We start from the raw sequence: 23,082 nt of genomic DNA, 5'->3' as shown, positions 1-23,082 counted from the left end.
TGTCCCCCTAACTTTTTTTAAAAGCTTTATTTAACCAGGTAGGCAAAATTGAGAACACGTTCCATTTCAATTGCGACCTGGCCAAGATAAGCAAGCAGTTCGACACATACAACAACACAATAGTTACACATGGAGTAAAACAAACATATAGTCAATAATACAGTGAAAAAAAATAAAAATAAGTCTATATACAATGTGAGCAAGTGAGGTGAGATAAGGGAGGTGAAGGCAAACAAATATATGTTATAAATAAATAAAAATATAAAAGGCCATGGAGCGAAGTGAGTACAACACAGCAAGTAAAATAAAAACTAAAAAAAAAAACACTGGATATGGTTGGTTTTGCAGTGGAAGAAAGTGCAAAGTAGAGACAGAAATATGGGGTGCAAAGGAGCCAAAATTGAAATTAATAATAAATACAGTAGGTAAAGAGGTAGTTGTCTTGGGCTAAATTGTAGATTGGGTTATTTACAGGTGCAGTAATCTAGAGCTGGCTCTGGATCAGCTGGTGCTTAAAGTAGTGAGGGAGTAGGTGTTTCCAGTTTTCAGAGATTTTTGTAGTTTCGTTCATCTCTCTCGGTCAAATCCGGAAACTATCATTTAAAAAACAAACGTTTATTCTTTCAGTGAAATACGGAACCGTTCCGTATTTTATCGAACGGGTGGCAACCCTAAGTCTAAATATTGCTGTTACATTGCACAACCTTCAATGTTATGTCATAATTATGTAAAATTCAGGCAAATTAATTACTGTCTTTGTTAGGAAGAAATGGTCTTCACACAATTCGCAACGAGCCAGGCGGCCCAAACTGCTGCATATACCCGGACTCTGCTTGCACTGAACGCAAGAGAAGTGACACAATTTCAGGCACCTCATTGATTACATGCAACGCAGGACAAGCTAGTTAAACAAATAATTTCATCAACCATGTGTAGTTAACTAGTGATTTATGTTTGATTGTTTTTTATACGATAAGTTTAATGCTAGCTATGGCTCCTTTCTGCCTGCACTCGCGTGACAGATGGTCAGCCTGCCACGCAGTCTCCTCGTGGATTGCAATATAATCGGCCGATTACCGATTGTTATGAAAACTTGAAATAGGCCCTAATTAATCGGCCATTCCCATTTAATCGGTCGACCTCTAATCAACATGCATGTCCATCTCCTCCTCCTCCTCTCTCCTTTTATTCCTTTCTTGAGCGAGCAGACAGGCTGTCAACCGTTTAGTGAAATGTGTTTCATTGTGAAAACATGTTACTATTGATGTTCCCAAACAGATTTCATTTGGTTTCCCAAATTAAGCACTGTGTAGCTGCAGGAACAGGGTTGGAGAGCCCATGGAATACAGAGTTTGGGCAGGAATATCACCTGTAGTTAGCGAGAGCATGCTTCTCAAACAGTGATTGATGCGTGGAGTGAAACAAGTTTTTTTCTATTCATTTTTTAGCTGCTCATATTAAGCGCATGCTCTGCTATAAAACCAAAGTAGCCTTACCAGTGGGGAAGCAAGCAGCCTCCATTCACTATTCAGGTGCATACAGATTACATTTAGTTTTTTGCTCCTGTTCCTGCCCATTTGATAACGGGCCATTCTAAATCCAAACTAATTTGACATATTAGTGAAGACCAGAATAAATTGAGAATAGTCTGATGGGTGAAAATATGATCACTTGATGAGAGTACAGCTGTGCAGCCTGAGGCAACGAACAGAGCGCAAGATTTTTTTGCTACTTTCTCAAATCACCAATGGTCGCCCCATGCAGCCCATATATGTTTTCTTATACATTATACGGTTGCTTTCATTCACAACTAAAGTTGCCCAATATCGCAAAATCTATCATTTAGGACCTGTTTCAAATGACAATTTTTACGCTCAACATAGCCACTTCATAGTCAAACCATCTCTGTAATAGGAAAAATATCCATTCTATTTCATTCAGCTAAGCTCAAGTATATTCTTCTTACTATAAAATGTTATAAAATTAAAGGCATATCTTGTCAGCTAAATGGGGCGGCAGGTAGCCTAGTGGTTAGAGTGTTGGGCCAGGAACCGAAAGGTTGCTAGATCGAATCCCCGAGCTGACAAGGTAACCATCTGTCATTCTGCCCCTGAACAAGGCAGTTAACCTGCTTTTCCTATGCCGTCATTGTAAATAAGAATTTGTTCTTAACTGACTTGCCTAGTTAAATTTAAAAAATGAACAAGCCTATGGCATGGRGCATAGCCAGATAACATACAGTAGGCCAACTCATATTCTGTTCTGAAATACATTTTCTTAATCTCGTTATGTTTTAGACCTGACTAAAATAAAGAATGGATTCATTGTGATGGTGTATGACCAATTATTTTATTAGACAGTTTGTAATGTAGATGTTCTAAAGGGGCTCATCAGCGGCTTGTATGTGTGGTGNTAATGTAGATGTTCTAAAGGGGCTCATCAGCGGCTTGTATGTGTGGTGTCCTGGAGATGCTAAACCTGTTTGTTAATTAACGGTCAATTACCGTGAGACCAGCAATCTTTTGCATAACAATAACCGTCTGACTGCAACAGCCCTATCTCTACTGCAGTCCCGCRGATGTGGATCGGGGCATGTTCCCACCTCTGCTTCCTGAAGTCAACAATCAACTCTCATGGTCACCCTCCTATACAGTAATATGAACCCTGTCGCACAGTAATTCTCTCCCAAAGCTGACACTGAGTCAAGACAGAGGGAATGGTTATTATTACAAATGAAGCAGGGATAATCTCTTGTTATTTGGAAGGACTGGAGAGGTTTTGAGTTTCAAAAGGAACCATTACTATGGGGAATGACAGTATATGAGGAATGCTAGTCTTTTATGCATGTAAGAAACCTGCGAAGATTTTGTAATRGTAGGTTATCAACATTGCATAAGATAAAGATACACTCAAGTTAAACATGTATAAAAAAGTATGGGGTGGGAGATTTCCGTTTTTTCCTCACTTAACTGGACTCAGGTGGAGTGAGAACACACGACGTTGAGAATGAGTGTGATCTTGTGTTCTGTTTTGTTTCAGCAGACAGCCTTTTTAAACATCAGCAATTTCTCGTGATTGTAACATCKYTTTTCACCTTGGAAWTAAACTTRGTGACAGATTTGGTAGAGTATACGTGTTCGAAACCTGCCAAAGAAACTTTAACTRTAATATACTTTAATATTACTTGTGGCAGATGAAAATTGAAGAGACTTAATCTTTTCCAACATCCAAATGACAAGCTTATAATGTTTGTCAGTAGCTGCTGCGCTCTTATATTGAACAGTGCATTTGMCTGTGTTTCTACATCTTTCCAAAATGGCTGCAGAGGCTTCTACAGAATCTCAGGTTCGATCTAGTCAGAGCACAAGGATAATTCCGGAATCCCCTAAAGTACTCTGAGGTAAATTAATTCAGATTCCATTATCCAGTCATTTCCATTTTAGCATGGCAAGCAGGCCTAGCGTGTTCTTGCAAAGGGAGTTTGAAATGTGCCAGGTAGTTTGTGGTCGGCAGTTTTGGAACCCAAGGGGGAGTTGGGATAGGTTGCACGCGGTCTACCTCCACCGCTACCTGACTCGCCCCACAAGTTATTCTGCTTCTCTATAAAGGAAATGTCAAATGGTTTAATATTCTGTTCTTTTACTGATAATTCTGCCAGTGTAGTGCAGTGCCAAAGGTGATAGTGTTGAATTTGTATGATTATTCTTTTCAATACATGGATGCCACCCCTGGATTTTAATCTTAGTCATGTACGTGACGAGCTTCGTAAACAACTGACAAACAGGTCAGAAACATAACATTTCAGTGACTCCCTTAACCTGTCTGGCACCAGTGGGATGGTAGCGTCCCACCTCGACAACAGCAAGTGAAATTGCAGGGCGCCAAATTCAAAACAACAGAAATCTCATAATAAACATTCCTCAAACATACAAGTATTATACACCATTTTAAAGATAAACTTCTTGTAAATCCAACCACAGTGTCCGATTTCAAAAAGGCTTTACGACGAAAGCACACCATGCGATTATGTTAGGTCAACGCCTAGCCACAAAAAAACCATACAGCCATTTTCCAACCAAGGAGAGGTGTCACAAAAGTCAGAAATAGCGTTAAAATTAATCACTTACTTTTGATGATCTTCATCTGGTGGCACTTCCAGGTCTCCATGTTAGACAATAAATGTTTGTTTTGTTCGATAATGTCCCTCTTTATGTCCAAAAACCTCAGTTTTGTTGGTGCGTTTAGTTCAGTAATCAAAAAGCACAATGTGCGCTCTCAACATCAGACGAAAAGTTAAAGAAAGTACAGTAAAAGTTTGTAGAAACATGTCAAACGATGTTTAAAATCAATCCTCAGGTTGTTTTTGTCATAAATAATCAATAATATTTCAACCGGACAAAAGCTTCTTCAATAGAAAAGGTAAACAAGAAATGTGCGCTCCCGATCACGCGCTGGGCTCATGGCTGGAAATTTCTCCTGTCCACTCATTGAAAGTGCTGTATATCCCTCATTTGTCAGAGTATAAGCCTGAAACAATGCCTAAAGACCGGCCACATGTAGAAGAAGCCATAGCGATCGTGAACTGGGTCCTAAGTCTTTGTATGGTGGATAGGCTTTCAATGGAAAAACAGCCTTTCAAAATAATAGTACTTGCTGGATGGATTTTTCTCAGGTTTTCGCCTGCCATATCAGTTCTGTTATACTCACCAACATTATTTTAACAGTTTTGGAAACTTTAGAATGTTTTCTATCCAAATCTACTAATTATATGCATATCCTAGCTTCTTGGCCTGAGTAGCAGGCAGTTTAATTTGGGCACGCTTTTCATCCAAAATTCCGAATGCTGCCCCCTACCCTAGTGAAGTTAACGTAATCCACCAAACAAAGACCTTTGTTTCCCCCGTCCTCCGTCTAAGACGCCACAGAACCGATCACGCCAAGCTGTCATTTTGGGAAAACCACAGAACGACCATTAGGAATTGGAATCACAGAAAATTCTGAATTTGAGTTTGAAACGAGTTCAGAAAAATTGGTGCACTGTTTCACCCTTTGACAGCATTCCAGCACTACTCTTTGAGGAAATGGAAGGATCAGTAGATTGGGATTGGCTTTGGTGCTAAACTGTGGGCTGCCCCCACTGACGTTTGACACCGGTCATTTGGCTGGCACCGGCCACACCTTGGTATCATCAAGCCTAATCAAGGCATGGATAAATGTGAACCAAAATTMTGCCTTGTTGAACACCCTCCCCCAGAGTCWGAWCTGTGGTTAATCTGCGATTCCATAACTTGTGACATTWTGCCCCTCTGTTGATTTACTATGGTCACCAACATCAAACAGTTGGGTAAAGACCACAGCTAGTGTTGACAAAGGCAACAGCAGCATTTCAAAGTGAAACTTTTGGAAGGTATTTAGAGGGGAGAACAGAATTGGCTGGGGAGAAATTATTAGTAGGGTAAAGGTACCGTCCGGCACAGTAAGCAAGTACAAAGATCCTCTCTCTTTTTCTGGCCTCTTACAGGTGGTCCAAGGTGATCCATTTGTGCCTCGCATTTATTGCATTTTTTAAACCTTTTTTTTGACAGGGAGTCATACTGAGACCAAGGTCTCTTTCACAGATGCCCTATATACACATCAATACACACTACACACATCAATAATACATTATACACATCAATATGCACATCAATACACTAAAAGCAATACACAATCATATAAATCAAACACATTATTTAGTAAAAAGGCTCTCAATCAGCCTTTTTGAATTGCCATAGAGGCACCAATTCATAACATTTTTAAGAACATTTTTTTTTTTGGCCTTACCCCTTTTCCATTTTGTCTTTCAACACCCCTCTACAGGAAAACCAATTTTGTCAATGCACATCAAAAGCAATAGCTAGGCTCCTATGATCCATGTGTAGCCCTGCCTCCCAATCCCCCTCCAGCCAGATGACAGCTCCTGAACATCAAACAGCCCAGTCACAGTTACCCAGCGGSCTTTGTTTGGGGGCTCAGGTGGTGARCTGCGAGGTCTTTAAAAACAGATCGTAATGAGTGACTCGGCAGTGGTGGCGCAGGTGAGCGCTAGGTGCTAGCAGGTATCTGTGACCGTGCTGCCTCGAACTCAGTCCAGGACGAAGCGTGGTGGGGAGCCTTTGTGTGTGGGGCCCCTGGAGACCCACGGCTGTCAGTGACTGGGCTGAGGAGGCTTGATTGATTTTGGGGGGGGGCGGGGTCTAGTGCCCCTGCCACAGGTGTCTYAGTGGGTGAGAGTCCCGCGGGATATGGGGGAATTGTTTGCCATTGCAGTTATATTGTCGAAAAGAAGTACAATACAAGTACCATAGCACCAGGGGTCAACGGGGTGAGTAAGCGTCAGTGGGATWTCAGTTTAAGGACAGTCATACATTCTGCTAAAATTGTAGCTCAAAACTGMCTCTTGGGTGTAGGCCTTACTCTTTGACCTTATGTTGTCTCTGAATGTACAGTGCATTCGGAAAGTTTTCAGACCCCTTGAGTTTCTCCACATTTTGTTACCTTACAGCCTTATTRTGAAATTGATTAACTTAATGTTTTTCCTCCTCAATCTACACACAATACCCCATAACCACAAAGCGAAATCCGTTTTTTAGAAATAAAAAACAAGTATTCAGACCCTTTGCTACGAGACTCAAAATTGAGCTCAGGTGCATCCTGTTTCCATTCGTCATCCTTGAAATGTTTTTTACAACTTGATTGGAGTCCACCTGTGGTAAATTGAAAAGGCACACACCTGTCTATATACGGTCCCACAGTTGGCAGTGTATGTCAGAGCAAAAACCAAGCCATGAGGTTGAAGGAATTGCCCGTAGCACTTCGAAACAGGATTGTGTCAAGGCACAGATCTGGGGAAGGGTAGCAAAACATTTCTGCAGCATTGAAGGTCCCCAAGAACACAGTGGTCTTCATCATTCTTAAATGGAAGAAGTTTGGAACCACCAAGATTCTTCCTAGAGCTCGCCACCCTGCAAAACTGAGCAATCGGGGGAGTAGGGCCTTGGTCAGGGAGGTGACCAAGAACCCAATGATAACTCTGACATAGCTCTAGAATTACTCTATGGAGATGGGAGAACCTTCAAGAAGGACAACCATCTCTGCAGCACTCCATCAATCAGGCCTTTATGGTAGAGTGACCAGACGGAAGCCACTCCTCGGTYAAAGGCACATGACAGCCCGCTTGGAGTTTGCCAAAAGGCACCTAAAGGACTCAGACCATGAGAAACAAGATTCCCTTGTCTGATAAAACCAAGATTGAATTCTTTGGCCTGGATGCCAAGGGTCACGTCTGGAGGAAACCTGGCACCATCCCAACGGTGAAGCATGGTGGCAGCATGCTGTGGGGATGTTTTTCAGTGGTAGAGACTGGAAGACTAGTCAGCATCAAGGGAAAGATGAATGGAGCAAAGTACAGAGAGATCCTTGATGAAAACCTGTTCCAGAGCACACTCAGGACCTCAGACTGGGGGGCGAAGGTTCACCTTCCAACAGGACAACAACCCTAAGCACACAGCCAAGACAACGCAGGAGTGGCTTCGGGACACGTCTCTTAATGTCCGTGAGTGGCCCAGCCAGAGCCCGGACTTGAACCCGAMTGAACATCTCTGGAGAGACCTGAAAATAGCTGTGCAGCGACGCTCCCCATCCAACCTAACAGAGCTTGAGAGGATCTGCAGAGAAGAATGGGAGAAACTCCCCAAATACAGGRGTGCCAAGCTTGTAGCGTCATATCCAAGAAGACTCAAAGCTGTAATCGCTGCCAAAGGTGCTTCAACCAAGTACTGAGTAAAGGGTCTGAGGACTTCTGTAAAATGATATTTTTGTTTTTTATTTTCTATAATTRGGTTTCTAAAAACCAGTTTTTTGCTTTGTCATTATGTGGTATTGTGTGTAGATTGATGAGGAAAAATATTAATTTAATKCATTTTAGAATAAGACTGTAACCTAACAAAWTGTGGAAAAAGTCAAAGGGTCTGAATACTTTCCGAATGCACTGTACAAGGCTCTTCTACAATCACCGGCCAGTTTTTATTWGGTACACACATCTAGTACCGGGTCGGACCACCCTCTGCTTCCAGAACATCCTGAATTATTCAGGGSATTCTACAAGGTGTCGGAAACGTTCAACAGGGATGTTGGTCTGCGCAGACGGGATGGCATCACGCAGWTGTTGCAGARTGGACGGCYGTACATTCATGCTGTGAACAGCCTGTTCCATCTCATCCCAAAGATGCTCTATTGGGTTGAGGTCTGGGGARTGACCAGGCCACCCAAGTAAACTGAACTCACTGTCARGTTCCAGGCGATGTTTTTACAGTCCTCAGTTGTCCAGTATTGGTGATCGTGTGCTCCCTGGAGCTGCTGCTTCTTTTTTTGTCCCCAGAAGTCCGAAAAATGATCGAGTGTACCATTCATTTTATAGATCAACCTTTCATATGAAGCTGTTTCTGCCAAGGCTATGTACCATTCGTTAAATGAGGGAGGGTCCTTCTCCCTCCAGTGTCTCAGTATGACTCTTTTGGCTGTGGTTAGAGCAACTTCTAGCCAGTTTAAACATGAGCTTCTCAGTCTATCAATATCTTTAGTGYTATTCGGTAATAGCAAAGCAGGATTTGCAGGTAATCTTTTCCATTACATTCTGCCAAAAGGTATGCAAGCTTGGACAGTTACAGATCATATGGATTATGTCACCTGTACTTGACTGACATCTCCAGCATAGACTGGATTCTATCAAACCTATTCTGTTCAACCTCAGAGGAGTCCTATAAATCCTATTGAACACTTTAAATTGAATCAGGTTGGACCGGGCATCTCTCATAGGGAGGAGCATCTGTGGTACTATTATATTCCATGCCTTCGTTCCAAAAGTTACCTCCCTGGTCTTTTTCCCTTTTCGGGCCTTTAGACCCTTACAAGTTCCATTAAATCCACCTATAAGGTGGCTATATAGAAACCGTGCGGTATGTGGTAATTAGCAAAGGATTGCTATCTTAAGACTTATATCAGAATTTACAGGGAATTTGTTGTTATTCTGTCCTACCTTAAGCATACAATGTCTAAACTGGAGATGTCTCCAAAAGTCTTGTTTCTGTAAATTATACTTGGACCTTAGTTATTCAAAAGAGAAAAAAAATGATTTTTGAAATAGACAACCAATGTTCTTTATCCCCTTTCTATACCAATCTTTCCAGAAGACCACGTGTCCCCCTATTTTCAATTTAGGGTTGTTCCATAACAAAGCAGAGCTTGTCAGGAAAGGTYAAGATTTCTCTTTCTTATGAATCTGACTCCATATTTTATTGTATGGGACATTATTGGATTCTGCAGTCCCACCTTTTGTTGACTCAAATAACCCGATGCTCCGAATGGGGCCTTCAATTCCATGTCCTCCAWAATTGGCCTATTAGAATTTTCAGTAAAGAGAGCGGCTATTTGGGCAGCTACAYAGTCTTTTTGATATAATTACATGTTAGTGAACTTTAATCCTCCCTTCTCAGTRGTTGCCTGTAGTCTCGCTAGTTTCATCCTGGKCCTTTTACCGGCCCATACAAACTTAGTAATCATTTTGTCTATGGATTTAAAGGTATAGACCGGTATGAACAGTGGTAATATGCTGATGARATAATTCAATTTAGGAGCTATGACTATCTTTATAACCTGTTTTCTACCCCATAATGAGATTTGTAGCTTATCCCAGCTCTTAAACTGGAGTTGAATTTTGTTCAGTAGTAGGTCAAGGTTTTATGAAGTCATGTTCTCTAGACCAGGATTTAAAGCCATCCCAGGTACCTCAAGGTTTTAGGGACCCATTGAAACCTCCAGTCTGCATAAAGCAGRAGTTTATTCTCCCTACCTCCTATATTAACCTCTTTGGTTGACTGATGCAGCCTAATGGCTTCGGGCAAAGGGTTTTAATGCTATAATAAACAGGAGAGGCGAGAGACAGTCACCTTGTTTCGTGCCTTGTCCTACTAAACATGGAGATGATCATAGTCCGTTAGTGACTAAATGTTGGGTTTTTTTACCCCTTTTTCTCCCTAATTGTGTGGATTCCATTTGGTAGTTAGTCTTGTCTCATCGCTGCAACTCCCGTACAGAACTCAGGAGAGGCGAAGGTCGAGAGCTGTGTCATTCCGAAACACAACCCAGACAAGCCCCACTGCTTCTTGACACAATGCCCGCTTAACCCGGAAGCCAGCTGCACCAATGTATCGGAGGAAACACCGTAACCTGGTGACCAACAGAGCCTGGACTCGAACCAGTATGCGATGCAGTGCCTTAGAAAACTGCGCCACTCGGGGGACCTCGTTGTACATACAGTTGAAGTCGGAAGTTTACATAACGTGGGGAGAACAAGTATTTGATACACTGCCGATTTTGCAGGTTTTCTACTTACAAAGCATGTAGAGGTCTGTCATTTTTATCATAGGTACACTTCAACTGTGAGAGACGGAATCTAAAACAAAAATCCAGAAACTCACATTGTATGATTTTTAAATAATTAATTTGCATTTTATTGCATGACATAAGTATTTGATCACCTACCAACCAGTAAGAATTCCGGCTCTCACAGACCTGTTATTTTTTCTTTAAGAAGCCCTCCTGTTTCTCCACTCATTACCTGTATTAACTGCACCTGTTTGAACTCGTTACCTGTATAAAAGACACCTGTCCACACACTCAATCAAACAGATTCCAACCTCTCCACAATGGCCAAGACCAGAGAGCTGTGTAAGGACATCAGGGATAAAATTGTAGACCTGCACAAGGCTGGGATGGGCTACAGGACAATAGGCAAGCAGCTTGGTGAGAAGGAAACAACTGTTGGCGCAATTATTAGAAAATGGAAGAAGTTCAAGATGACGGTCAATCACCCTCGGTCTGGGCTCCATGGCAAGATTTTCACCTCGTGGGGCATCAATGATCATGAGGAAGGTGAGGGATCAGCCCAGAACTACACGGCAGGACCTGGTCAATGACCTGAGAGAGCTGGGACACAGTCTCAAAGAAAACCATTAGTAACACACTACGCCGTCATGGATTAAAATCCTGCAGCCACGCAAGGTCCCCTGCTTAAGCCAGTGCATGTCCAGGCCTGTCTGAAGTTTGCCTGACCATCTGGATGATCCAGAGGAGGAATGGGGAAGGTCATGTGGTCTGATGAGACAAAAATAGAGCTTTTTGGTCTAACTCCACTCGCCGTGTTTGGAGGAAAGAAGAAGGATGAGTACAACCCCCAAGAACACCATCCCACCGTGAAGCATGGAGGTGAAACATCATTCTTTGGGGGATGCTTTTCTGCAAAGGGGACAGGACGTCTTGCACCGTATTGAGGGGAGGATGGAGGGGCCATGTATCGCGAGATCTTGCCAACAACCTCCTTCCCTCAGTAAAGAGCATTGAGATGGGTCGTGGCTGGGTCTTCCAGCATGACAACGACACGAAGCACACAGCCATGGCAACTAAGGAGTGGCTCCGTAAGAAGCATCTCAAGGTCCTGGAGTGGCCTAGCCAGTCTCCAGACCTGAACCCAATAGAAAATCTTTGGAGGGAGCTGAAACTCCGTATTGCCCAGCGACAGCCCCGAAACCTGAAGGATCTGGAGAAGATCTGTAGGGAGGAGTGGGCCAAAATCCCTGCTGCAGTGTGTGCAAACCTAGTCAAGAACTACAGGAAACGTATGATCTCTGTAATTGCAAACAAAGGTTTCTGTACCAAATATTAAGTTCTGCTTTTTTGATGTATCAAATACTTATGTCATGCAATAAAATGCAAATGAATTACTTAAAAATCATACAATGTGATTTTCTGGATTTTTGTTTTAGATTCCGTCTCTCATAGTTGAAGTCTACCTATGATAAAAATTACAGACCCTCTACATGCTTTGTAAGTAGGAAAACCTTCAAAATCGGCAGTGTATCAAACTTGTTCTCCCCACTGTACACCCAAATACAATTTAAAATCAGTTTTTCACAATTCCTGACATTTAATCAGAGTAAAAATTGCCTGTCTTAATCAGTTGGATCACCATTTATTTTAAGAATGTGAAATGTCAGAATAATAGGAGAGAATTATTTAATTTCAGCTTTTATTTATTTCATTACATTCCAGTGGGTCAGAAGTTTACATACACTCAATTAGTACTTGGTAGCATTGCCTTTAAATTGTTTAACTTGGATCAAATGTTTCGGGTAGCGTTCCACAAGATTCCATCAATAAGTTGGGTGAATTTTGGCCCATTCCTCCTGACGAGCTGGTGTAACTGAGTCAGGTTTGTAGGCCTCCTTGCTCGCAAGCTTTTTCAGTTCTCCCACAAATTTTCTATAGGATTGAGGTCAGGGCTTTGTGATGGCCACTCCAATACTTGACTTTGTTGTCCTTAAGCCATTTTGCCACAACTTTCAAGTATGCTTGGGGTCATTGTCCATTTGGAAGACCCATTTGCGACCAAGCTTTAACTTCCTGACTGATGTCTTCAGATTTTGCTTCAATATACACCATAATTTTCCTGCCTCATGATGCCATCTATTTTGTGAAGTGCACCAGTACCTCCTGCAGCAAAGCCCCCCCACACCAGATGCTCCACCCCGTGCTTCACGGTTGGGATGATGTTCTTCGGCTTGCAAGCCTTTTTCCTCCAAACATAACGATGGTCATTATGGGCAAATAGTTATATTTTTGTTTCATCACACCAGAGGACATTTCTCCAAAAAGTATGATCTTTGTCCCCAAGTGCAGTTAAAAATCCTTGGCTGTTTTTTTATGGCGGTTTTGGAGCAGTGGCTGCTTCCTTGCTGAGCGCCTTTCAGGTTATGTCAATATACTCGTTTTACTGTGGATATAGATACTTTTGTACCTGTTTCCTCCAGCATCTTCACAAGGTCCTTTGCTGTTGTTCTGGGATTGATTTCCACTTTTCGCACCAAAGAACGTTCATCTCTAGGAGACGAACGCGTCTCCTTCCTGAGCGGTATGAGGCTGCGGTGTCCATGGTGTTTATACTTGGTATTATTGTTTGTACAGATGAACGTGGTACCTTCAGGCATTTGGATTGCTCCCAAGGATGAACCAGACCTTGTTGTGGAGGTCTACAATTTTTTTCTGAGGTCTTGCCTGATTTCTTTTTGATTTTCCCATGATGCCAGCAAAGAGGCACACCTCCAATAGGCTAATTGACATCATTTGAGTCAATCAGAAGCTTCTAAAGCCATGACATAATTTTCTGAATTTTCCAAGCTGTTTAAAGGACAGTCAACTTAGTGTATGTAAACTTCTGACCCACTGGAATTGTGATACAGTGAATTATAAGTGAAATAAATCTTACTAATTTTCCACCTTAATTTGCAAATAAATTCATTAAAAATCCTACAATGTGATTTTCTGGAATTTTTTTTCTAATTTTGTCTGTCATAGTTGAAGTGTACCTATGATGAAAATTACAGGCCTCTCTCATCTTTTTAAGTGGGAGAACTTGCACAATTGGTGGCTGACTAAATATTTTTTGCCCCACTGTACCTATGTGAGAGTGGATTCTCAGCCCTCACTAGCATGACAACTAAATACAGGCACAGACTGTGTGTGGGAAAGGAATTAAGACTGAGACTTCTCCAATACAACCCACATTGCAGAGTTATGTGCATCCTTTCCAGACACCCCTTCTCATTAACTTGTGGTGAGTTATTCACAATTTTTCGATGAACAAACAAGGTTTTATATGTAAGATGGTTAAATAAAGAGCAAAATGATTGATTAGTATTATTATTTCTGCCCTGGTCCTATATGAGCTCTTTGTCACTTTCCCACGAGCCCGGGTTGTGACAAAAACAAATTCTTATGTTTAATAAATGTATCGTATAGTGTGTGTGGCAAGGTTACAATGATGGCAAAAAACAACATTTGAGAGTCCGCTAACCCTGGTGCTAGAGGGGGTACGCAACTAGAGGTTGAATGTTTGAAGGGGTACGGGACTATAAAAGTTTGGGAATCACTGTATTATGGTAAGCACCACCCACCCATCTGTCTCCCACCCTAGGAGCATCCTTTTCCAGAAGGAGGGTCTCTTGGAGCATAATCACGTCTGTGTGTTTTTGTTTAAGAAAATTCAATACCTTTTCTTCTTTTAGAATATGAACCTCATCCGGTCACATTCCACAACGTCATTTGAATCACATTGGTCATGTCTGAAAGGTTGTAGATATACTATAACCAAAACACGACGACTATTAAAGTATTTTAAATCAATGCCTTTCGGATAGCCTTTGCTTTTGAATCAAAGAAAGTGAACGACTGGTAGTGCACCCCACATAGAACACTAAWRTTCCCATAGAACAAATATGTCATAAACATATCCCAAATCCACGCGACATTAAAAAAAAATGTAAAAATCGCCCTCCCCTAAACCAGGCCTTCATCRGTGTGAAGTGTCCCGAGGACTTCCCAGCACTGACGCMCCAACCAGAATAAGGACGTTTTACCAACGTCAATTACAGGCATGACCATATACATTTTGATARGACAGCGATGACATGTCATAGAAATGACATGGATCAACCAAAAACATTGGACATAAAGACAGGCTGCTCATTATACTCCCAAAGAGAAGAGATTATCTTWCTCATGAACTGTCTAATTCCACAAGGCGGGAATGTAAGCAGAGAACCAACACCAAAGGGTGTCCGATATAGGTCATAATAATGATATAAATAAGCCAACTAACGCTTTGGATTGTGCCCATCACACATAGCACGAACATGCGAGTGAAACCCCCCCCCCCAAACATAGTTATGTTTATCCCTACTATGACCATAAAACAAATGATATGCTTGGCCTAGATTCCTGCCTAATCTAGTAGTATCATGATATCAACTGTAAACCAGAAAGACAAATTGTAGGCAGCATTCACAGCATAAACGCTCAGTGAGACTATTACTCACAACATAGGAAGTTCTATCAGCTTAGAGAAAAATGGTAGCCTACCACGCWACTCAGATCGTTCGGCCTCATTGARGCCCGCGACACACTTCTGTGCCTCTTTTGGATCTGTGAAACGACGTAGTGATCCTCTCACAGTAATCCAGAACGCGGCAAGGTATTGCAAGGAGTATTTCAGMCCCCGTTTCATGCACATATGTCTCACCTCCGTGAACGCCTTTCTCTTGTCCTGAACCTCCTTGGAGAAGTCAGGGGAAAACTCCACCTTTGTCCCTTTCCAGTGAAAAGTCCTAAGTTCTTTTGCTCTGAGCCGGACCTTGTCTTTCTCACAATCCACTGTATTTATGTGGATTTCGGGAACCCCTCTGATCTGAAGTGTGTTTCTTTGGATGTTTTTATTTATTTGAGCAGGCCTTGAGAGAATATCTATGTGTTTTTAGATGCGTAGAAAATTATGTATTACTCATTGGGGAATGGTATTTTTGGATCAGGTTGYCTGCAAATATTCATAATATGTGTTGATTGCAATATGCCGTGACACGAACCAGATGCGCTTTGTTGTGCACTTGATGTTTAGTTTGCCTTTTTATTTTCTTGTGGCTTACCCTTTGTTTGTCTTTCACAGGGACATGCGGAACAACATCATCAGCCGTATCGAACCGGGGGCTTTTCTTGGATTGCTCGCACTCAAAAGACTGTGAGTATTATCAATATCACCGTCAGCAATAAATCATTTTCATTTTAATCAAATTTGTCATTTTCTTGGCAGATGGACGAGTCATGGGCTGAACGGRTTTAAACATGCGTCTAAGCCGATCCTCTATTGCATAACATCAGATTTATTATACAGCATCCATAACGCASCAAGTCCAAAACTGTTGTATAAAAGAAAGAAAAAACCTACACACTGGTGTATATGCTCCCACAATGCAACATTTCGACCGAACGGTCTTTGCCAGGTTTCGACAATACTCTTGGCCCTATCTGTTGTTTCTGATATAGAGGCAATTGCTAACTCTCTGTGTCAAGCCTATCCAGTCTATATAAGCGACTGCTGTAAAAGCAACAGTACTTAGTGCCTTTGAACAGAGTGTCGGCAGTCGATCTCTTGTGTGTTCACACAGCGAAGTCGTCAGCCACTCGCCCCTTGTTAAAATACTCCAAACCAGAAGGTGGCAGTAGCTTCGTTTGGCAATGCATATCTGTGGGTATTGCTAATGGTCTAGATTCCAAGCTGTCTGCGATTTTAATTGTTATTTTGTAAAAAGTCCTTATTATATTAGCCAGATGGCCACAGCTAGATCACTACCTAGCAAGATGACGAAGAAACTATTTAATTCACGCTCCATTATCCCATACTGCCAGTGGCAGCCAAGAGCCAAATGTTTAGCTAACAAGCTAATGTTAGCATATTCGTTAGCTAGCACAGCATAGCTAGCTAGCTAAGGACACTGCACTAACTCGGCAGCTGTCTCACCCGTGGATGTGCAGAGAAAATCCCCCTTTTATTTTGCTCTCCCACGTGGGGGTTCGTGCTCTCTGATTGGCTCAAAGTAAAGTTGTTGGCCACTGACAAGCATTGTGATTTTACAAGTAAAATCGGTACGTTCGTTGCTACCGGGTCGGCAGGTACCGCTTTTGTTCTAGCAAGAGAAGGAACGGCCTCCCACTGTGATAGACTGCCGATAGGTACTTATCGGCAGTGAGATTCTCTGTGTGTTTTAATGCTTCAAGCAATGTTCTATTCAGTTCTCCAGTCCACTTGGGCCCTTGCCAGGGACCACTTGAGACTGCATGAGGCCCAATCTACTTTCACACATTCATGGAAAGGGGAATGGATGGATGGGCATGTGCGTGGGTCTGTGTGTCTGTGCTAGAGAGAGCGCGTATGAGTGTGTTTGTGCCCGTGCACTCTTCTGAGTGTTTGTGTGTCTCTGTCTGTGTGTGTGTGCCTTTGTGTATTGCAATCATCTTGTACCTGCCGGTCCTTGCCAACATAAACTASAGTTTGGATGCTAGTGCTGTGAGTGAGACAGGAAGGTTGTCTCCTTGGCTTGTGCAGAGCTTKATTTCCCCTTGTCAAGCCTCAACCATTTTACAACCAACTGTAGAACTATATTCCCTGAACTTATAGCTAACTGRATTTCCCTCAGCCAACCTATAAATCATTCAGCCAACAGCTATTTCATCTTGCATGCTCCTGTATAACACAATGTCAACGTTGGGTCGAAATGAATTGATCAGAAACAATGGATATCCATTGATTATAAATGCATCAATATACTGTGTTTATGGTCAGAAGACACAGCAGTCTTTGCACATAATTAAACATGTTTGGCAGTGGAAATATACTGCACAGACAGGTTGTCAGGAGGTGGTTAAAACATTCATTTGCTCCCGTCTCTGGCTGCGTCTCCAACATATCGCTTACAACATATTCCTCAACTYGCAAAAGTGCGAAAGGAGTAGGTGAGGTAAAAATGAGTCTTGAACTTGGTCCTGGTGCTGTAAACAGAAGCCCTGTGGTGACTGCTGGCACGCAGTGCACCTACCCTCCAGCCCGCCCTCTTCTGCTTCTGGAAAAGGGTAATGGAGTTAATTGACAGGGAGGACATGAAAATACACGCTCCCTCTCTCTTCCAATGCAGTCAGTAGCGAAGGCGCCCGACAAAGACTCAGTGTTCTCTCTCTCTCAGCCTCAGCCTCAGCCAATCTTTAATTTCTCCCATCTGTCCCTGTACCTCACTTCAAATAGCCTAATTACATTTTCGCTCGTTTTTAAGACTCTAGCGACTTGGCCAAACCGAGGCTGCTTGCATCATTTATCCGTCTTGTCGGAGAGAGGAGAGCGATGTCAGACTTGACATTTTGCTTGAAGTTTCTCTTGAAAAAACAGACATGTTCAATGCATGCTACAATGTATTACTTCACCCCTTTTCATTGTCATCATTTGTAATGAATCGAAACGTAGGWCAATGTCCATTCCAGTGTACATTGTTAGGAAATGTTATCCTATTTCAACCCAGCTGGACACTGACGGGATACGAGCTGCAACTGATCRGCTCCCACTGTAGTAAATAAAAAGCAAAGCTAACACGACCGCAACGTTTTGAGGGTTGCTTTGGACACGTCATGGGACAAACATCTGATCTGGGATCAGTCACATGGTGCCCGGTCCCAGCTGTTTGGGGCTGACTGGCTAGGGGTGGTGGAGTAGATACTGTAATACCCTGGGGGGAGAGAGCCCAAGGGGAGGCTAGCTCCAACCCTGTTTTACCACCTGATACAGCTAGTCAAGYTCCTGATGTGCAGAAAGTAGGTCTAGACTCAGGTGCGACGTGTCCATATATCAGCTGCATTCAGCTAAATGTATACGTTGTCAATAGAGCCACGTCATGCCTATGACGTGACAAAGCACATTTTTGCTGGATGCAACCCATTCATGTATCTCTGGGGTGAAGTGTCCCCTATGTACAGATCTAGGATCAGCCTCCCTTCCCCCAATCCTGACATTAACCATTAGTGGGGGAAATGGAAAATGGACCCAAGATCAGTGTCTAGGGGCAACTTCAAGCTAAAACCCCTTACTGGCCTCTCCAGMGCCTTACCACCCGGCAGCAGCCGCTACATTCCACCGACAGCTGAACAGTCACTGACCCTGTCTTGTTACTTACACACAAGTCTATTTTTGTATCTGCTCATATCACAACAGACCGCTTGCTCTGGGTCTGCTGTAATGTTGAGCGCTGCTGCTACTTTCATGCACAGACCACAAGCTTTAAAAAAAAAAAAACATTTGTTGGGCTGATGTGGCTATGATTATAGGTGACGATGACAACAATGTAATTTGTGAGAGATGGACATTTTCTCCTTATGTGGGCTGCTTTGACGTCACACTGCACTCCCAACTGCAAAGCACTGGACCATGTCTAGTGCTATGCCATGGCAGCATTGGCAGGGTGGGAGTTTATCCCTTTAACTAAGGGAGTTCCACCCCAGTAGGTGATCCTCCTCAGACACGGGATGCCAGCATGACTTCTTGGCAGCCCCTGAAAGGTTTTTCCCAGGCCAGGCGGAACTAACCACCTCACTCAGTAAATTCCCCAGCTGCCACCCTCCCTAGGAACCACAACAATAATTAGACCKACACCAGGATGTTTACGTAATGCGCTCCACACTTATTTTCTAAGCATTTAAGTGTCTGATGCTGCCCTGGCATTAGGCCTTGGGCTAGGGTTGTAGCTTGCAGCTAGCAGGGTCTAGTTTGTAGGGTATTGTGAGGCTTCTTCTGGCCGTTCCAATGTTACACTTGAGTCATTTGTTTACGTTCGAGTCGTTTAGCAGATGCGTTTTATCCAGCTGGAACTGCTTGCATATACACCCACAACCTTGATTTTATACATGGTTGTTTCAAACTGCCTTCCTACATCATTTCTTCTAGTTTGAACTATCTTTGAGTTGATCAAAATCATATTTTCACAATGTTGACTAAATAAAATCCTTGCCCAAACATGGTTTCTTCAAAGATCGATAATACTGCCTGATGTTTGGCAGACACTCTCTGTCAGGTCCTGGCGAAAAAGACACACTTTGATGTGTCTGACATCAATCATAATACATTAATTTCAACTAGTATAGTGTGTTACTAACAGCTTTGATGTGAAAGCCGCCTCGGGGCGAACACAGACATCGTCTCAAATCACCTTGAAAAGTTGTAAAACTGACAGACCTGGATTTTTCAATCCCTGCCTCTGCCCCAACCTGTCTCTGCGAATGACATCACCAGTCTGGTAATTGAGTTGACAGTTTTCTCCACTTTTTGATTTGTTGAGCTACAATGTGGATTTATTAGAATTCGCTGAGTCACCACATGATGTCAATTGACTCTAGTCATGAATTTCACGCTGTTTGTACAATTTGCGATGGCATATTACGTTTCTTAGACTATTGCTGCTGTTTGACTTGAGTAAATCAGGACAGAATATAACCAGAATCTCCGTTTCTTTTGCTTTCTACAGAGACCTGTCCAACAATCGCATTGGCTGCCTCAACGTGGACATATTCAAAGGCCTCACAAGTCTAGTTCGATTGTAAGTAGTAGTTATTTTTCCTTTATTACTTTGTTTAAATACGCCAGATCCATAGTATTATTTTTCTTTGAAAACTGTTTGCATTTTCCCCCTATCCATCCTAAAAATAAGTCATTGATAAGGACATTCATGTGAAAGTGACATATCTGGCTCCAACGCCCTAATAGTAATTGCCCTGCTCAGAAAATGGTGGCAGCCAGGTGCTGTGATATTAGCATAATACCCATGGTTCCCCCACGTCTCAGTGCCACAGCTGCAACACATTATTCCATGTCCTTTTCCCTACGATGCAAAGGTGAGGATTAAGATATTCCTGGACATCTCAGTGGAGTTGCCAATGACAGGTTGTGTTTGGCCCCTGATTGTGTGATGTGACAGATTGGTATACTTGATTTGATTTGTTATAGATGATTGATAGCCTTCATCTTGTCCTTTCAGAAACCTTTCAGGAAACATGTTTTCATCGCTGGCCCAAGGGACGTTTGACAGCTTGGTGTCATTGAAGACTTTGTAAGTATGCTTTAGAGTTGATGCACTGCAACGCTATTCCATGACACTCTGTGGCAGTGTAGTGGGTTTTCTATTCGGGCTACTTTAAAGAGTGTAGTACAATACCCTGTTGTAGAAATGCACCAATAGGTGCAGTCTGTAACTTTTATTTCCTGGTTCACAACTCAAGGTAATGCAAACACGTTCAGCCAAGAAGCAAAACAAAGATTCAAATGGTTCCATCCACCAAGGGCCTAACCCTCAGTTTACAAACAATTGCAGAGAGGCAATAAAAAGGAGATAAGAGGGATACTGCATATTAAGTAGGATATGGAATGGGGGATCGAACAGGGGACTATCACTTTTGACTGGAAATGAAGCTGAAAGTAATACTCCTTTTTTAACTCTGTCTGTCCCCACGTTACCTCAGGGAGTTCCAGACGTCGTACCTGCTGTGCGACTGCAACCTGCTGTGGCTGCTGCACTGGATCAAAGACAACAACGTGGGGGTGAAGGACACCAGCTGCTCCTACCCCCGCTCCCTGCAGGGCCAGCTCATCACCTCCACCAAGCCTGAGCTGTTCACCTGTGGTAAGGGCATACACACACACACACCTGGTCCTACAACTACTCATCACCTTAAAGCCCTTAAGCTCCACGTACATACAAAGTTTCGTGAGAACACACACCTGTTACCCCCTACACTTTACATCACCTTGTTCAAACCAGAGCTCCTAGTAAGAGACTACCTTTTGATGTGTACACACACATCTTCAAACTCTAGCACAGTCACGCACAACCACGCCCACACATCTGATCTCCTCACTTCGACCTCACATGAACACACTTTTACATGCCGTCAGTCGTTAGCACGCTGTCGTCCAAGACAGATACACAGAATAGATGGACGTACAACCTCTAGCATTTGGCTCTGCACTCTATTTTGAGTTCGGAATCACCTTTATTCYCCAAGTAGCTACCTTTACACATCCTCAGAGTTGTACTTGGTGATATATGCTGCTAGTGATCGACTACATTTAGAGACAGAATACAGACAACGGAGTTTACATACATTATATACAACTAGGTAGAGTGAGTATAGAGCTATAAGATAATTTTTTAAATTTTATTTAACCTTTATTTAACTAGGCAAGATCAAATTCTTATTTACAATGACGGCCTACCAATTGTGCTGGGACTCCCCATCACGGCCGGATGTGATGCAGCCTGGTACTGCAGTGACGCCTCTTGCACTGAGATGCAGTGTCTTAGACCACTGTGCCACTCGGGAGAATGAACAGTGTATATACAAATGTACAGTTGATATACAGTGGATGTACAGTGTATATCAAAATGCAGAGAGAGGAACAGAGAACAAATGCCGTATAGTGCAGTTATTTTGTGTTCAGTTCAGAGATGYCTTGATACTGTGTGCAGCATAGAGGGCATAGTCCTTTAGTTGCTGGTGTTTTTGGGAATGGGAGTTGTCCAATGGCACAGGCGATAAGGGAAGGGCCAGCAGTACGGAGCATTGCAGTGTTTTGTTTGTGCTTGCCCTGTCTTATCAGTTTGGCACTCTTCACTGCACGGGTTAGGAAATACGTGGCACGGCTTTCACAAGTGGAGACACATGACCGAGTGACAAATAGGTACCAACGTTTGACTATTGAAGAGATCCCCTTTTTATTTTTATTTTTTTATTTCACATTTATTTAACCAGGGAGGCCAGTTGAGAACACGTTCTCATTTACAACTGCGACCTGGCCAAGATTATAAAGCAAAGCAGTGCGACAAAAACAACAACACAGAGTTACACATGGGATAAACAAACGTACAGTCAATAACACAATAGAAAAAGTATATGTACAGTGTGTGCAAATGTAATAAGATTAGGGAGGTAAGGCAATAAATAATTACAATTTAACATTAACACCGGAGTGATAGATGTGCAGAGGATGTGCAAGTAGAGATACTGGGGTGCAAAAGAGCAAAAAACAAAAAACAACATGGGGATGAGGTAGTTGGGTGTGCTATTTACAGATGGGCTTCACTTCGCCCCTGGCTTCACACCTGGCTTCACCCCTGAGGAGAAGAATTAAGTTGTGAACAAATAACTTGAATTAACCCAATCCTACCCAGACATGCAGTCTAGAGAGAGAGAGACACACTCACACACACATTGAAAAAGGTCTTGACAAATACACTAAAATGTAACCCCCATACTCCCCTACCCCCCAGATGCACCCCTGGAACTGCCTTCCTTCCAGCTGACTCCGTCCCAGCATCAAGTCGTGTTCCAGGGCGACAGCCTGCCCTTCCAGTGCCAGGCCTCGTTCGTGGCGGAGGACATGCAGGTGCTGTGGTACCAGGACGGCCGCATGGTGGAGCCCAATGCAGCACAGGGCATCTTCATCGAGCAGAGCATGGTACAGAACTGCTCCCTCATCGCCAGGTAAGGGGGACGGTACTGGTGGGCGGGTGGGTGGATAGATAGAAGACAGTGGTAATGAGAACGGCACCCTTAGATGAGTATAGT

The 23,082-nt window shown here is 42.8% G+C and overlaps 1 protein-coding gene across 1 annotated transcript in view; it reads left to right on the top strand.

Moving 5' to 3' along the window:
- Positions 1–23,082, top strand: part of LOC111980759 (adhesion G protein-coupled receptor A3) — a 69,050-nt gene that overhangs the window by 34,094 nt on the left and 11,874 nt on the right. Inside the window, exons 3-7 of the mRNA XM_070435841.1 lie at positions 15,593–15,664; positions 19,986–20,057; positions 20,496–20,567; positions 20,977–21,137; positions 22,785–22,998. Coding sequence (XP_070291942.1) covers positions 15,593–15,664; positions 19,986–20,057; positions 20,496–20,567; positions 20,977–21,137; positions 22,785–22,998 — 591 coding nt within the window. The remainder of the gene's footprint in view (positions 1–15,592; positions 15,665–19,985; positions 20,058–20,495; positions 20,568–20,976; positions 21,138–22,784; positions 22,999–23,082) is intronic.

Source organism: Salvelinus sp. IW2-2015, linkage group LG3 (assembly GCF_002910315.2).
Source record: "Salvelinus sp. IW2-2015 linkage group LG3, ASM291031v2, whole genome shotgun sequence".
Lineage (NCBI taxonomy): Eukaryota > Metazoa > Chordata > Actinopteri > Salmoniformes > Salmonidae > Salvelinus > Salvelinus sp. IW2-2015.
The sequence above is the reverse complement of the archived record's forward strand: the minus strand, read 5'-3'. Positions and strand labels throughout refer to the sequence as shown.